The following is an 18,278-nucleotide window of genomic DNA, read 5'->3' as shown; positions in this document are numbered from 1 at the left end:
GCTTGGGGCATGTCGATGTCTTCATTTGGTTCCACTAATGCCTTTTGTAATTCTTCCTCCGTTTCGATCAAGTCTATGATACCATCGGGCAACGTTGTTGATCTCAGACCGATCTTGGCTTCCGTGCCAAACAATGCTTTGAATGGCGATCTGCCTATACCGGCGTGGTGACTCGTGTTCTTTATAAACTGGACAAATTTGATGCCAGCAGTCCAGTTCGTAGTCTTGTTCTCGCTCATCCATGCTACCAGCATATCCTTTATGTCTGAATTTGCTCTTTCAACAGAGCCTTGACTCTGGGGCTGTCTCGGTTTTCCTTGCATTATTTTTAGATCGGGCCATAATTGTGCGACCTCGGTAATTATACTGGCCGTGAATTCAGCTCCGTTGTCGCTCTGAAGAATAGATGGAGCACAGAACGCCAGAAAAAATGTCTAGGATGTGACTCGCAACTTCCGAAGCTCTTTTGGTACTCAATGGTCTTAGAATGCAGAATTTGCTGAAATGATCTTGGTACAACACAAATCCATTTATGACCTCGGTCAGCCAGCGACTGCATGTCAATAAGATCGATCTGAGCCCGGGATAGAATATCGTTTGATAGAATCGGTCGAACAACAACACCTTTGACTCTCGCTCGTTTCTTCTTCTTCTGACACTCTGCGCACAAAGATTTGTAAAGTTCTATCGCGTGGCGTGGTATGTTGTCGTATTTCTTGTGCAACTCCTTCTCCATGCGATCACAACCGCCATGGCCTGTGGCCACATCACATGCGCTCTCTTGGCGATATCGTATGTTTCTTCAAGGGTAGTATAGTAGAGAATGGATTCCTCAGTTGTGTCAGTCCTTTTCTGTACAAGCCTTTCGATGTCACCGCATTTTAATACCTCGAATCTGAAAATTAAAGTAAATGACTATTTAATGGCAATAACAGGACATGTTTATCATGGTTATAAACAATGTACCATAACTCTCGGCAGCGAGTCGGATATAATTATAACACGTAGGACAGGGTCCAGATTGAATTCATCTTGCTAAAACAATAACAACATGTCAATGTACCCGAGCGCTACATTCAAACCACAAAAGATCGTGAACAACTTACGTCGAATAATAATAACAAATCTTCCTTTTGAGAAAAACACATCCGTTTACACAGTGTTTCTAAAGCGAACATTAATAATAATTTGATATCGTAACGTTCAACAGACCCGGTATGTGAGATAACACAACGCAATTTTCTTATCAGCTGTTTTTGTTCCAGCAAGAACGATACAGTCAGTGTACTAAGCCTTTTTTGTTACCTCCCTTTGACATTATAATTATGTGTCAATTACTCTATCAGAGACAGCATTGGAGATAACCCGGTGTCAGTATTGTTTCACGATAGACGTAGAGCTGAATACCAATACTCAAATCTGTTTTTGACAAACACCACACATCACTTACTTTCCCAAGAGATGATACTCATGACGTGACTTTGTCGTTTTCTGGAAGGCAGCTTTTACTTCTTCGATTGTTCTGAAGTACACAGCTTTCGGGAGCAACTTTCTGCCGTCCTTTTCATAATGTTCAAACAAACGTCGAGTAAACAATTGTTCTTTTTCAGTATCCTCCATGGTGACGAATAAGCAACTGGTGAAAACTCGACTGGATATATTGGACCTCGGCTTTCCATTGTGACATGCACTCACACTTACGTGAAATTCAAACTGTGGTGAACCATCACTAATTACAATATTCACACCATGACATTTTGTCAACACTTTGTCCTTTAAAATGTTCTCACCGTAGATGGATGGATAACTGTTCAGTGCAATAGGCTTTTATGTTGTGTGTAGGCCTATTGCCTGAATTGCGTCAGGCAATAAGCGTAATTTTGAGAGTTAAATTTCAGGCATTACGTGTAATGCCTGGTATTTTTAGGCATTACGTGTAATGCCTAGTGGTCACAGGCATTACGCGTAATGCCTGAACATTTCAGGCATTACGCGTAATGCCTGGTTTCACTTAATGCCTGTAACATATATACAGTGGCGCCTGTGTTGAAAGACGAATACCATTTGGACCAGCCATGAGAGATGGAACATTGTACGCGGAGTATCTTGACAGGCACGTTTTAGAAGAAATAATAATGAAAGTGACAATAAAAGTAGTTTTTTTTCAAGCGAGGTGTCCGCAATCTGCATGACAAAATATAGCTCTTATAATTTATCTACATCGCTCGATCTTTTCTCTTATAATAATAATAATAATAATAATAATAATAATAATAATAATAATAATAATAATAATAATAATAACGGGTATTTATATAGCGCCTTATCCGAAGTTCGAAGCGCGTATGCTGTGTGAGATGGAATTCTTTACACAATATATCACGCATTCACATCGGCCAGTAGATCAACAGCCTATAGGCGCTGCATCCACCTTTCACGGCCTATTATTCCAAGTCACACGGGTATTTTGGTGGACATTTTTATCTACGCCTAGACAATTTTGCCAGGAAAGACCCTGTTGTCAATCGTGGGATCTTTAACGTGCATACCCCAATGTAGTGTACACGAAGGGACCTCGGTTTATCGTCTCATCCGAAAGACTAGCACTTGAACCCACCACCTAGGTTAGGAAAGGGGGGAGAAAATTGCTAACGCCCTGACCCAGGGTCGAACTCGCAACCTCTCGCTTCCGAGCGGAAGTGCGTTACCACTCAGACCTTACGTATTTTATGTGTGTGTGTGTGTGTGTGTGTGTGTGTGTGTGTGTGCGTGTGTGTGTGTGTGTGTGTGTATTTTATGTGTGTGTGTGTGTGTATGTGTGTGTGTGTGTGTGTGTGTGTGTGTGTAAGCACGCGCGCGTGCTGCGTCCGTTTCAGTGAGTGATTTAAAAAAAAAAGTCTTGATGTTTTTAGTGCCATTCAGAACTAATGTGAATTAGTGTTTTTTTCAAACCGCCCGGCACTACAAGGCATTTATTCTTGTTTTTATAAGGACATAAAAATGTTATAGTATTTGAGTCTTGAATTGCGATTTATTTATATTAATGAGCACACACAAAATCCCCCCCCCCCCCCCCAAAAAAAAAAAAAAAAAAAAGAAGCATATTTTATAAACAAAACAGGAAAAGCGCGCATGATTCATAAAAAATGATAGCATTGGCGGTGCTCAAACCAGCGACTTCAGGAACCGCAGCGCTATACCACTGACCTATGCGGATATCTGTCGAAAGTGAACATTTAGGAATGCCTATTTTGTGAGATGCAAAACACACGGCAAAGCTCACTGTGCAACCCGACTCAGTGAAAGGCCCGTTGGCAGGCCATGTCGTGTGAATTAGGTTAGTTCGACCGTCGCTTTGCACGAAAAGTTGGATGATATCTGCACGGTCTTCCTACCGCCGGCTCAGTTTTTGTTTTGTTTTTGTTTTTTGCCGCAGTCACGTAGGCCATCTCCAGTTATACACTTTTGAACAAACCGTTATCATATGCTGTACCTGAAAGTTGATTATGTTGCGAGCGCTGTGGTAGATAAGGAAGATCCCGGTCACCAAGTCAGCCATACTGAGGCTGGCTACTAGCCAGTCGGATGGCTCTTGGTGACTGCTTTTTTTAGCCTTGACTCTGACCAGAGTGTCGAACACCAAGGAGTTCAACGCAATGATCCACGCAGCCAGTACCATCTGCACAAAGACAGTACATTTAAAAAAAAAAGTTTTTATGACATTTATTTAATGATTGTGTGTGTGTGTGTGTCAGTGTGTGTGTGTGTGTGTGTGTGTGTGTGTGTGTGTGTCAGTGTGTGTGTTGGTATGTGTATATGTGTCAGTGTGTGATGTGTGCGTCAGTGTATGTGTATGTGTGTGTGTGTGTATGTGTGTGTGTGTGTGTGTGTGCGTAAGTGTTGGTATGTGTATATATGTGTCAGTGTGTGTGTGTGTGTGTGTGTGTGTGTGTACGTGTGTGTGTGTGTGTGACTGCATTTGTTTACAACATTCATGAAGAAACTTGTTTGAAGTTAACTCGTCACCACTACTGTGGGAAGGTCGGGTGGAAGGAAAAGGATATATAGCACAGGCAGAGGAGCATACAATTAAGACACCGAAGACAGAGGTTGCTTTAACTTATCTTAACTTATCTTTTATTGAAGGAAAATGTAACTAAGAAAAACCACTCAGGTAGCTTATCTAAATCATAAATATTCCAAAACAGTTTAGCTAAATTTGGTAGCAACTAGAAACAATGCTATAAGTTATAAATTAGAAACAATAACAGAACTCTAATATAGGAAATAGCAATGCTTACATATAACCAGAAATACCAATTATAAATTCTGATATCTACCAGTACCAGAATCAGCTAGAAACAATAACAGAACCAAAAAATATGTATTTAGTGTAAAACCAGAAACAATATGTATTTCTGGTGCAAACCAGAAAGCAGAATAATTAAAAAGGCAATATTATTCTGGTAGCAACCAGAAAGCAGTATAATTAAAACGACAATATTATTCTGGTAGCAACCAGAAAATATGTATTTAGTGTCCCTTACAGAAAAAAAAGGCCCTGTGGCGAGCCTCGCAGCGAGGTCGCTGCGAGGCCGTAATTTACCATGCAAATTAAGTTTGCTGCGACTAAGTCGCAGCTAGCTGCGATGTAGTTATATATCCTTATATGGAGATCCCACCCGCGAGCTTGATGTGATGAGGTCGCGGCTAGCTGCGATGTTCCCTGCGAGCTTGCCGCGACCTAGCAGCAGCTAGCCGCGATGTCCTGGACCCCTTACTGTGAGCTTGCCGCGACCAGGTCACAGCTAGCCGCGACCAGGTCACAGCTAGCTGCGACCAGGTCACAGCTAGCCGCGACCAGGTCACAGCTAGCCGCGATGTTCCTGGGATCATGCTGCGGCTTGCCGTGATCTAGTCGCAGCTAGCTGTGATGTAGTCGCAGCTAGCTGTGATCTAGTCGCAGTTAGCTGCGATCTAGTCGTGGCAAGCCACGATGAATTATTATAGACCCAAGCAGGTTACAGCTAGCCGCGACCAGGTCGCAGCTAGCCGCGGTAACCCGGACCTGTTCCTGATAGTCACAGCTATATACCGCGATTAGGTCGCAGCTAGCCGCGATTACCTCGCAGCTAGCCGCGATTACCCGGACCTATATGTGGTAGTCACAGCTATATATCCGCGACCATGTCACAGCTATATATAGCTAGCAACGACCAGGGTGAGCCGGGATATCCCTGGCCTGTCCTCCAAATTCTTACCACGTACAAGCTTTCCTTGAGCCAGCTGCAGCTACCTGTGCAGTTGTCACGGTTTACTGCGATGTCCATGAAATCATCAAGCAACGACCTTCAAATTTCACAGCAAGTGAGCTGCAACCTAGTGATGAGTGATAACTTACTGCAGTTATGCAGGAGGAAATGCTTTACCAAACCCTGAACATTGTTTAGATGGTTTAAAGTCCCAGTTAAAATATACCTAAACCCTCCCAGAAAAATGCTGCAACCAGCTTGTGGGTGCATGCAAATCCTTTCGCACTGACAGGCCATTGTGCTACATACATTCTAAATTGACTAGAGACAGAAGCAGTTCAACACATGCAGACGCATATTCTCAAATGTAAAACAAACAATTGGTTTAAATTCAAATTATTTAATAAAAGCTCATTTGGCATAAATTCAGATTAAATAGAGCAAGCTGTATCCTGCGATCAGGACGAACAAGTTCATCAGAGTTCACAATTTGTTGCCGAAATACAAGATCGCCAGCACTAGCAATCGCTCATGCTGGGGTTTTTTACCAATGTCACATGGGTTTAGCTAAAGGTCTCGCGAGTAATTTTTTGTTTAAACATAAACAGCTGCTTAACCTTTTTTCCAAAGTTAATTGCAATACACCCTAAAAGTAAAAGTGTAGAGCTATCAGCGATATAGTTATTATGAAAAACTATATTTCGAAAATGAAATCAAGACAGTACATTACAGGCTAACCAGTACATAATATGTTGCATACCTACCAAGTAGTGTATGCACTCTCCAAGAAGTTCTCCCCTTCTTAACCCAAGGTGGCTGAGTGCATCAGAAACAAAATCAACAGAGATGAGATTCTTCCCCTTTTTCGCGGAATTCTGCTCAAAAGTTGATCCCCAGGACCGTTTTCCTGAATCGTCCAGATCCCTTGAGGAAAAAAAGGGGGGGGGGGGGGGGGGTAGAGGTTGATTATCAAAAATCTGACCTGCCAATGACTGAATCGCCCAAAAGACTAGACCGGTTTTTGATTGTCCGGACCGACAATACCTCCGACAAAAAAATCTCCGCGAGCTCAAAACCAAAAATCTACGAAATGAACTTTAGACCCGTGTACGAACTGTCCATTTGGGAACAAGTTTCTCCTCATCATCAGTGTCTTCATCGCGGAAGTTCCTAAATGGGCTGATTTAGTTGTTGACTTTAGCCACTTTAGCAAGATGGCGTCGTCAATGCGATTGTTGGCAGAAACAGAACATGCTTTAGCTTCTGAGATTGATAAAGGGCTAAAGAACAAATGGGTTTGGGCGTGGAAAGACGAAATTATAACTACCGAAGTGAAGGGACGAAAACTTTCCATCCGTCTCGGAGATTCGGTTCAAAAGTTGAATGTTCGGGGAAGGCACAATGCACGTGGTGTAATAAAGTACTGGGCTTCAAATAGAGAGGCAAGAGCGTGTTGAAAGACCATTTGACCACATATTTGTCCTTGTGTGCACACTTGTGTTTGTCAGTCTGTGAGTGTGATGTTATTTTCAGTGACTGTTGTTGTTTATTTGTGAGATTCATTCTAGAAATGCATGAACAATGCCCAAAGTTCTAATCAAAATATTCTGCTGCTAAGACTCATTTCTGAGCAATTTTTTGTTATGTAAATGCTAAAAACGCATCAGCTTCAGCCCCCTGACTCCCACAAGGGGCAACGCAAAGGGCCAAACTTCCTTTACCCTCTTATGTCAAAATTTGGGAATCTCATCTCTGAATCAAGATCTCTGACAACCTGAAGAAATGCTGTTGTTTCTGTCTCCCCACTGAGGAGCTCCTTGAATTGCTTCTCCGTGCGATCAATGACACCACCAATCCGATCCACAGGAAAGGTAACTTCTGGGAAGAGCTTCTCAAACCAGGAGTGGACCTGAAAAAAAGTCAATATCAGTCTGTGTTCCAAAAGATAATATTACCCAATATTGACGGACTGTGTGATGATATCTTCTGCTATGGTCTGTTGAGACAGTGATATCAAGATTTTGATATCACTGTCGAAACAGACCAATAGCAGAAGATATCGTCACACAGTCAGTCAATGTTAGATATATTGCTAATTCTCGGGACATTTTGTATTTATTGTAAAGAAATTACAAAAGTATTTGTCTCAGTTTTGGCTGTTCCATATCCCTCCCTCTGATTATCATTTCTTTTTGTTCACTCTTTTCTTGTACTTTTCAGTTTTTCAAAATGTTTTTTCTTTCAAAAAGTCTTTAGTCACTTGCTCAACTAAATTCTGGGATAATTACATTTTTATATATATTTGTTTGTTTTAAAATTTAGGTGTTTTTGTTTTTGAAGTGGGGAAGCAATAAAGAGGTCGTCGATATCAAAACTTATATCAACGGAAATGTCGTCGATATCACTTTTGCACTGAGCTCAGTTTTGCCCAATTGACCAATGGAAATCCACGTAACATATGAAATAGCAATATACCAGTGCATGAACTATGCTGCAGTATAGTAAAAGGGACAGCCAAAGAAATAAATACAAATTATCAATGTCTATTATTATTTTGTAATTAATTTTAGTGGATAAAGAAAAGACGCAAAGGATTGCTAGCCTGTTTATAAATACATAAGCATATCTATAAGACAAAAAAGAGTTGTGATCAACCGAGTACTTACCACTGAAGAGGGCTTGCCACTTTGCCTCTGTAACTGCAGCAAAACCTTGTTTGTCAGCCCCGGTCGGTGGATTTGGAGGTCTGCCACGGCCAGAGGCAAGAAAATAGTTAGCAAGTTGTTGGTGCATGTGTGTCATCTGGAGAAAAGAACAAAAAGTAAGTTATAACAATAACATCAAACACTACTTCTGCAGAAAGAAAAACACCATTCAAACTCAAAGAAGAAAAGTCAGTTATTTCATTTTCAATAAATGAAAAAGCGGCTACCAGTATTTTATAAAAAATATATCTGTAATATCTGTTTTCTCACACGAAATAAGTCGACATACATGTGCGAAACATTGCGAGTCCGCAAAACGTTCTCAGAGTCAGCTGGTGAATTCTACTTTTGGTTTCCACTCAGCTGGTGCAAGAAAAGAAGAAGTTACGTGACCTGAATAAAATCAGTTTTTGAACAATATGCAATGTTTTCATTTCGTAGATGCACCAGAAATAGTTTTTTTTATATCTTTAGATACATTGTCAATGATTATTTTCGTCATTAGATTCTATTGGGTTAGAGAAAACAAGAAGAGCAAACGCTCGATCGAGTCACTTTCGCAGTTCTGAATATTATATGAGGCATCAGATGGACAGGAAGAAATTGCTATTCACAACACAATGAGTCACGTTCACATAAAATTTGAGCCCGGTCACTTTTATAGTTTCCGAGAAAAGCCCAACGTTAAGTTGTGTGTTGCCGAACAGAAAAGGCTAGTTATCTCCCTTGTTTTTCTGATAACGTTCGTAAAAGGCTACAGATGTAAATACTTTGATGTAAAGAATAATCCTACAAAGTTTCAATCACATCCGATGAACTTTGTCAAAGATATAAAATGTCTAATTTTTCCTTTGACGCTGACCTGTGACCTTGAAAAAGGTCAAAGGTCAACGAAACCATCGTTAAAGTGTAGAGGTCATTGGAGGTCACGACTAAACAAAATATGAGCCCGATCGCTTTGATAGTTTCCGAGAAAAGTCCAACGTTAAGGTGGTGTCTACGGACGGCCGTAAGGTAGTGCTTGGCTACATAACAATGAGACCGGCCGGACAGACTAACACTGACCGATTACATAGAGTCACATTTTCTCAAGTGACTCAAAAACGAAAGCGGTTCGTAACACTAACACAACTCTTCCGCTTGAAACACAGACAGGCCATCGAAGTCGAACCGCTTCGTCAAATTCAGTACAAAATACCTTCTGTCATTTCGTACATCCGCCATTAAAAACATTCAATCAATACTTTAATATGTCTAAACTTACCGAACAGAACATCTTGAATCGATGTGCCGGACGAAAAGAATGCTTGGGTCGAATTTGTTGAGTCGGTAATCGCGGCTTGAGCCACCGGGCGCCATTTTCAAAACTGCAGGCAAAGCTATTCGAGCCTCGTTTTGGGCGTCTTGCTCGGAGGACACATGTCGGACTGACTTCATTTTTTGCTTGTTTAAAGAAAAATTCGAGCTGAATCGAATGGTGTATTTCATTTGGCAGTGTGATAAAGTTGTCGGTAGTTTGATTTTGAAAACTTTAACCGCAATTTTTGGTCACTTTGTTTTCCAGTTCTCAAAATATACGAAATTATAGAGCTAGCTCTGCTCTTTCAAAACACCCATTGTAGTTTCTTTGACGCGGAGCAAGAGAGCGTAAAGTACGACGACCGAACTGAAAAATGTTGCGCATCACAGCGCGCGGAGGCTGTGTGAGGCTGAACGGTACTTCAATAAAATATTCATACAAAATCAAATGGTAAACACAAATTAACTAACGAAAATGGTATGTATTTTGATGTGGTATACATTTTTTATTTTATTCGGTGAATTTCTTTACATTTTTGGCATCTTCAGGTGCATTTCTCTAACCTTCAGTCATCGGTTAGTGGTTCTAATAACCTTTAAAACAGCATGGTCTGGTCCTTTGAAATGGGGTGGAAAAAATCCCGATTGCGGCTAGGAGCTAAGTGATACAAAGAAGGTTTGACCAGTGGACGATACCTTCCGCCTGTGATCAAGACCTGGGAACACATAATTATTGCTGTATTAGACTATGTATGCTTGTTTGTCTAAAAATACGATCAGTATGGTTTAATGATTATAACAACTTTACAACTCTGCATTTGATCAATGGTAACCGCTTTTGTCATTACACATTGAAAGAAGCATTTGGTTTAATGTTTTGGTAAACTTTTTAATGTTGCAACGGTCAAATGTATGGAGTACACCTTTTTTTCCTGAAAATATATATATATGCCAAATTTGTTTGAGAATACTCCAAGCGCAAAACAGCTAGGGTTCCAGCTATATTTTTTAATGGAATTGTTTGATCGTCACACTGCCAGTTAAAATTTCTCTTGTTTGTTGGTGTGCAAGCTATATATAGTGCTTCCATTCGTGTCGTGTGCTGTCATATATGCTCTGAATCTGATCATTTCTGTTAAGTCTTTATAATATAGGCTGGTTGTACACTTTGAGTTTAATGGGCAATAGTAAACTCCCTAAGCTAAATGCAGTTAGCAACACATCACCATGGTACTTTCTAGCTCCCAAATTTTAAAGAAGCACAAGATAACACTTTACCTGATTTTTAAATGGAAATGCAACATGCCATAAACGGTTGCGACCATCTTTGTGAAAATATAATACTCGAGTTTAAAGGTGTTTGTCTACATTTTTATACAGAAATCGGCATCAAATACTAAGTCTAGCTATTCCCTACAAATATCAAAAATACACTCCCCTTCGATCAGGAAGGACGAAGCCAGGGTAGCCGATTGAAAATTCATGAAAGTAATGCAGCGTAGTACGATATCCTTATTTGGCAAATGCCAAGAGCAAAAGTCCTCTCAAATACCATGCATTCCGTGCGTTTAACAAAACATCGTGGACAGCGCTCTAATACACTGTGTCAAACTGTTGCTGTGATTGTGTGGGTGTGGCTGTCAGCATAGTGACATGAATTTGATTGGTCGATATTTATAGTTAAAATACATGCTCTCTCCACATGGAAATCAAAACATTGGAAGTGTTATACTGTACTTCTCAAAAATAAAAACTTTTTTTACATTTATTTTTATTTTGATAAAAAAATTTCACCATGCTTCATTCATCATCTGACATAACTTTTTAGCGAAATCTAACCATAAGATTATTGAAAAAAAAAGCAGAAATGTAGACGACCTTTAAGCCTTGAATTTTGCTTCAACAACATTTTGTGTGAAACTACAGAATAAAAGTCTCTGGCAGTTGGTAAACAAACAAGAATTTCGGGCTGCTGATTTATACATCCCTTTAACAGAAGAATTAATGCCAAAATACACTTTTTGCTTAAAAACAAAAGAAAATATTTACTTTGTAATATGAAACATATTTCATACAGTTTTTTAAAACATGAAGCAAGCTGAGTGTTATGTTTCTGAATAATATTTGCTGCCACCATGTCTCATTCTTGTGCCAAGATGGTAAGAATATTTGCAAATAGGGCCACTCAGAGAGTCAGACACAATAATCGCTCTATAAGCAGGCCCCTCCATATGATGTTGAAAAAGCCTCCATTAAGGTCGCGGCTAGCTGTGATGTTGTTCGGAAACTTACGCCAAGATCGCAGCTACCTGCGAGGCTCGCGTCAAGGTCGCAGCTACCCGCGATGTTGTTGCGAGGTTCGCGCCAATTGTCGCAGCTAACTTTGATGTTGTTGTGAGGCTCGCGCCAAGGTTGCAGCTACCTGCGATGTTGTTGCGAGGCTCGCGCCAAGGTCGCAGCTACCCGCGATGTTGGCGCGAGCCTCGCACCATGGTCGCAGCTAGCCGCGCTCTTGTCGCGAGCCTCGCGCCAGGGTCACAGCTAGCCGCGATGTTGTCGCGAGGCTCGCGCCAAGGTCGCGATGTTGTTGCGAGGCTCGCGCCAACATCGCGGCTAGCCGTGACCAGCTGCGACTAGTTGCTGCGATGTGTTTAGATCGCTGCGACCTCGCAACGAGGTCGCAGCGAGGTCGCAGCGACTTTTCTTTTCTGTAAGGGGTAAAACCAGAAACAATATGTATTTCTGGTGCAAACCAGAAATATAAACTATGAATATGAAACCAGAAATAGTGTTATAAGGTAATTATTCTAGTAGCAAGAAATATAACTATGAGTTCTGGTATCAACCAGAAAGCAGTGTAAAGAAGAAGGCACTAGAAAGAAAAGAAAATACAATTATAAACAACATGCCTTCTAAGTCACACATAACATAATACAAAGCATAAATCAATGAATGTAACATTGTACAAAATAATCATGACAAATATAGACAAGTAACAATACAGCCAAAATCCTGCAGACACAGCATTCTCTGAAAGAGAATCCACAGTGAGTTAAACAACTCCACAACAGCTAATGTCAAGGGAAGTAACCAACATCTTCCCTTAGGCCTAAGCCTTGCATAGGAAAATGCTTTACATAAATTAACCAACTGCATGAACCGCAACTGCAAAATAATTGTTATTATTAAGCGTGTTCATCGCCATGAAGACACATCTTCATCGAGTTGAATAATAACGACAAGAATAAGAAAGATAACTCAGGCATGGGGTAAGCGAGCGTTCCCATGCTTCAAAATGAAGCGTTAGACAACAGTCTATTACTTTACAGGGAAGCGTGACTAAATCATATCGCTTTAGATTAAAAGTCTGTTTTGCATCTATGCGACTGCACAAAATGTTAGGTTTAAATCAGTCGCAAAGTTCTTCTGCAGGCAACCGCCTTTAAAGTGCAACATGGGAATTAATAGTTAAAAATGTGCATCCGCCTGTGGACAGTACCTTCCTATTGTCTGAGATCTTAACTCAGAAGATCTCTATCATTCTCTTGCCTGAATTCATCAAACTCATGATACGAGTTCATTACCCAAAATATATGTGTCAACCACAATTCCCGTTCATCAATTGTAGGGGTTTCTGCGCCTAAATCGTAAATAGGTAGCTTTACGGGCCAATGGCACTGAGGGCTTAACTTTGGACTTTTAACCGACTACTGCTCAGACTTTACTGATCTCCAGAAATAATATGTGATGAAATGGGGAAAAAATCGCAACGATACACATGTGTCTTCTCGACATAAAATATTGCGAGACAGGCTTTTTCTCAGCGAAAACGAAACACTCTAAAACAACTTTAGAACAACTGGTCATCAAATATGTATAGGTTACAACACGAGTGGTTTTTTATATGGCTTGTATTTCAGTCAAGACCCAGCGGATGAATATCATCGGGAGACACGAGCCTTTGGCGAGTGGCTCTCGATTGATATTCCCGCTGGGTCTTGACTGAAATACAAGCCATATAAAAAACCACGAGTGTTGTAATCTGTATATCCCATTCTACCATCAAACACAAAGTGTAGACTACTAGCGGCACTGTTGCGATCTGTGGAGTGTGAAACAGTGTTTTCAGCGAGACTTGGCCTTTTTGCAACCTTAAACTAAGTGACCGTCGCTGAAAAAATAAAACGAATGAGTGCATCTATAAGTACGCGGTAACACTACTTTCAGACCGTTTAAAAGCTTTAAGTAAAGGTTCATAAGTTGCAAGAAAGTAATGAAGTCGTATAGAAATCCATTTAGTTGAAGCGCACAATTCTTTTGCGTTTCAGGTCGGCGGAACGGGGAAACCGGTTTGGCCCCCATTTGGCTTACTCGACTCGATTCAGAATCGATTCCACGTTGTTTTTTTCGAACGCATTATTATACAATTAGTCTTATTGACAGAGAAGCAAATTTTAGGGAACACATATGTAGATTTAACCATTTGCTCCCTATTTGAAATGTATCTACATGTTTTGCGAGTGTGTTTGCATGAACCTAAACTGGTATGGGTGCGAGGAAAACAGGACCCAAGTCTGTCACCGCCGCTTGATTGCATTTTGAAAGAATATGACTGGATTACGGAAAAATACACACATGTTAAGTTCTTAGATACCTTCATCGCCAATGTGGACTTACTGCAGAGCCAGGCAAAAGAGTAGACTTGCTCGCAAAACACGTGAAACAGCTGATGATAGCGAAGCCCAACCGTGCCAGGTAAGGACGGTCTGACAGATTCTCAAAAGTCGTCTGCTAACGAAGCAAGGGGAGGGTACTCGTGTTTTTGTTTTGGTTCGCTAGCATCTGGTTATCTTGTAAGTTGAATGTTCGTTTTTTCCCACCTGCATTGCTTTCATAATGAAAGAAACGTTTGCTTATTGCATCTCATACATCAGATCAGTTCTGAGATTCATTTTTGCGTGCAACTGATATGGTTTTCTGAGCCGTGCAATACGATTTTGGAACTTCATACAAATGTGTCACATTGTTCGGCGCGAGGTCAAAGGTCGGGAGCAAAGTAGTTCTTCGCCCAAATCGGAATCTGCACTATCATATATTTTTTTGAGTCCATGATGTATTTATTGAGCTATCAAAAATACAACATATATACCCATACTGAAGTAACAGAGACAAAGAAGGGAGGTCATGGGATATTAGAAGTTATTAACGCTCAATTTCAGCGTCAAAATGTACATATATATACATGCAAACATCATAGCATCAAATGAAACATAAGAATAAAGCATAAGGAATGAATAATGCATTTAGTTACTTACAGATTCTCCTCAGTGAGCACACGTAAAAGAAACACAAAATCTGCCGCTGACGCTAGTCGCGAAACACAAGAGCACGAATTCAAAACCACAAGTCGACCGATTACAAACGTCGCGCCAAACTACACGCTAGACCGGTTCACGACAACCCAATAGGAGACCGCACAGCTCACTATCACAAATCGCATTGTCTGTTCTACTCTATGCTCGCTCTTTTAACGACAGTGGTCACTTCCGATTCCCTGTGGCGATAGGCCAATAGGAAGGCTACCCTGTGTAAACCAACGGGGGGTGTTCTACTTAAAATGCCTGCCCAATGAAAGGGATCGTTAAAGATGCAGAGAGCCCTGTGTCACACACCGGAAATATTACGAGCAGTTACACTAGCTAAAGGGAGAAGAGGGCCCTGTCTGCATTATACACCGGATAAGGCTCATTAGATTACAAGCAGTGTCAAAGCTGATACATAATACTAGCTAAAAGGGGCCGGGAAAGTTATGGGATCTTACCACCTAGATTAGAAATGAACCCGGTCAAGAGTCTACCCTACGATAGTAAACACACAATAAAGTACAATGCACAAAGACAACCAGGTATTATTTAGTCACTCCTTAGGCACTGATGGTTAGAGGTTACTCCGCTGCTTCTCACCATTTTAAGTTAGGGATTTCCCAGCACAAAGGGCATTATTTAAAGGTAAGGCCCAAAAAAAAATTGTCTGTGTCTGGTCACCCGACCGACCCTAAATTTCGGCGCCGACCCTAAACTTTTTTTTTCCAAACTCAAATTTATTTATTTTTTTTTTTTGGTGGTAAAGGACAGGGTGAGAAAATGAACAACAAAAACGTGTGAAAACGAAAGTCCGCTGACGATTTGTAAATGTGTTGAGTGTCTTGTCTCTATGTATAGTGAATCCAGTCTCTTTGCGCGATTTTTAAAGTTAGTTTTATTGGTCTACATTTGGGGTAAAAAACAAACAAACAAACAAAAATCCCGACCTACCGACCCTATTTTTTTTAGCCATGTTACCAGAAACAGACAATTTTTTGTTTGGCCTAAACCCAATGTAACTAGCACACACACACACACACACACACACACACACACACACACACACACACACACACACACACACACACACACACACACACACACACACAGGGAATAGCTATAGACAGGGGAGGCAACTGGGTCGGGCAGGAGATAATCACACACAAAGAGACGGGGTACGCCACTTGGCTACACTACAATAATCACAGACCTGGGTTTCGCTTGTTTGTGAAGCGGTAGATCTTCTATGACGTAATAGTATTTTTGGCCCTTTCAAATTTAAACTTCATATTAATCTTTTCGGCCTTTCATAAATGATCATTACCAATACATCTTTACGTGCGATGCACTGCTAGGCAGACGACTAATGTTAAGACCATCCTTCATAGACAAACTCCGGGAAAAACTGTCGGGTTTGTATGGTTTGTGAAAGATTCGAATGATTTCTCTTCCTTTCTTGGAGGCAAACCTCCAAAGTGACGTTATATGCCAGGCGCAAGCGTTGGGTGAAACCGGGAAAAGTGTGCACGGGGTGGCGTAGTGGTACGTAATCTCAGTGCGCCCTTTGACGCACTGAAGGGAATTCCAATGGAACATTTTGAGATGTTATGCGCCAATGGCGCAAGGCGCATTAGTAAATGAAACCCTTTGACAGACAATAAAGACATTGACAAAACAGCTCCTGTATGCATAATAAACAGACGAACAGACAAGCGTGCAGACGTGCACAAGTGCATAATGCGCTCTTTTTACTCACCATTATACAGTTGAAAACAAAATAAAAGGTTGTCACTCCATATCCATTCAGCGCCTGGTAAAGTATGTTGCTTTCATCCACGTCCGTGTGGCTGACATTGGCCATAGTTTCACAATCACTCAACCGAAGAGAAGATCGACGTTGCGCAATCAGTTCATTGTTTCGCCTTCTCAGTCTGGGCTACAGAATTCCGATCTCAAAGCATAGACATATCTGCGCAACACTACTCTCCTCTTGATCGACCGGACCATGGGTCCAGTTCAATCAGATGTGGGTCGAACACCGTCAATTAGCGGACAAAAATAACACTTGTTATCGTCAATTCATATTGTGTCATTTATGCGATTACGCTATTCCGTCTCCGCTTCGGTGCAAATTCCAGATCTTTCGTTGGCTTTCACAGTGGGCTAATCAAAACTGAAAAGAAAAAAACCCCATGTGAAACAGGAATGACCATGCCGTGTGTTTGTGGGCCAGATTGGTCGCCATGCATAAAAACGATGAATATATGTATGATGCAGGGCATGTTTCTGTCTGTAACCAGGCTGCGCAAGTGTTTTGGTGGACCCGTTTCATGCGAGTGGATCGGTCCATTGGCATCGCATTCATTTGTCAACACTCGAGGTCCAATACTCATGTCACCGGGTGGTGTTTTTTTTATGAGACTTTTCCTGCCTGTATTGCATGCATTTGTCGACACTCGAGGTCCAGTACTCATGTGACCGGGTGTTTTATTTTTTTTTTAATTTTTTTTTATAGGACTTTGCCTGCCTGTACTTACACATGCACGGACCTTGCATCAACGGGCATACAACTCTTACGGGAGAGCAACCGACTGATGGTTACTGATTGGAGCTGCACTCTCACAACCTGAGTGATCCGCAGAAAACGGGCCATGACACTAGCAAAGCAAATCTATACTAAGACTCCGTTCAGCTCAGTATGCTGTCAGAGCCCACGCGGTAGAGAACTCTGCCTGCGAGGTCCTGACTGACTTTTTTTCCTCAGCACCAAACTTATGAGGCCAACACCAAACATAGCACTCAACTGTTGGCCAAAACGCTACCCTTATCCGACACAGTAAACCGCATTCTAGCCGATAGCGGGGTGAAGGTCAGTGAGCTGGCCAGGGTCCCCCCGCCCTCCTACCCGCCCTGGCTTGAGGAAACCCCTACTATTATATATGACAGTGAAGATAATACTACCAAAAAAGATAACCCCGTCTACCTAGCTATTGTTACAAAAGAAACCCTAACCTACAAATTCTCGGAGCATTTAAAAGTCTTCACTGACGGATCCAAATGTGCAGACGGCAGCGTTGGCTGCGCCTTTGTGATCCCAGATCTTAAAATCTCAAGGAAATATACTCTTAATAAAGACATTTATTCTACATACGTGAGAGAGACACCCGTGAGATAATAATCGTTCAAATCACACGTGTGTAGGCCTATATCATGTAAATGAGGTCATGTCAAGCAAGTCTGGCAGGGACCTGTTCTTCCACTGCGGCTTATGATGCCAAAGTCACCGAGACAAACGTTATAATAGAAACAAAAATTGTGCTCGCTAATTACCCTCGATGAATCTTTAGAACTAACACGTCACGCCACACTTTCAGAATGACGTTTCTTTGCTTTGAATTAATAGATTGCACGAGGCTTTAGAAGAGATCGAGGTTCCAAAACAAGCGTCTTCAATCAGTTTAGCTGCCTGGACTGCAAGACATTTTCAGTAAAATACACGTAAGTACAGTATGTAGGATAAACAGAATACTGCATGGCTTGCTGTGTCGTACCAGATTTACACTCGTTGCTTTTTCAAATAGTGAACAGCTCGCTTTCGCTCGCAGTTCAATATTTAAAAAAACAACTCGTGTAAATCTGGTACGACACAGCAAGCCATG

General features: G+C 41.2%; 1 protein-coding gene and 1 long non-coding RNA gene across 2 annotated transcripts in view; both read right to left on the bottom strand.

Annotated features, from left to right (window-relative positions):
• The window catches only part of LOC138978190 (adenosine receptor A3-like), a 46,280-nt gene extending 28,002 nt beyond the window's left edge, over positions 1-18,278 (bottom strand). The window contains exons 1-2 of the mRNA XM_070350856.1: positions 16,376-18,278; positions 3,494-3,679 (exon numbers count right to left, since the gene is read on the bottom strand). Coding sequence (XP_070206957.1) covers positions 3,494-3,679; positions 16,376-16,480 — 291 coding nt within the window. The 5' untranslated portion in view covers positions 16,481-18,278. The remainder of the gene's footprint in view (positions 1-3,493; positions 3,680-16,375) is intronic.
• On the bottom strand, positions 5,637-8,470 carry LOC138978199 (uncharacterized). The gene is made up of 2 exons (XR_011459602.1): positions 7,919-8,470; positions 5,637-7,161 (listed from the first exon to the last, which is right to left on the bottom strand). It is a non-coding gene; the product is annotated as an uncharacterized lncRNA (long non-coding RNA).

Source organism: Littorina saxatilis, linkage group LG1 (assembly GCF_037325665.1).
Source record: "Littorina saxatilis isolate snail1 linkage group LG1, US_GU_Lsax_2.0, whole genome shotgun sequence".
In the NCBI taxonomy this organism is placed as follows: Eukaryota; Metazoa; Mollusca; class Gastropoda; order Littorinimorpha; family Littorinidae; genus Littorina; species Littorina saxatilis.
Note: the sequence above shows the minus strand (reverse complement) of the source record. Positions and strands in the feature narration are given on the sequence as shown.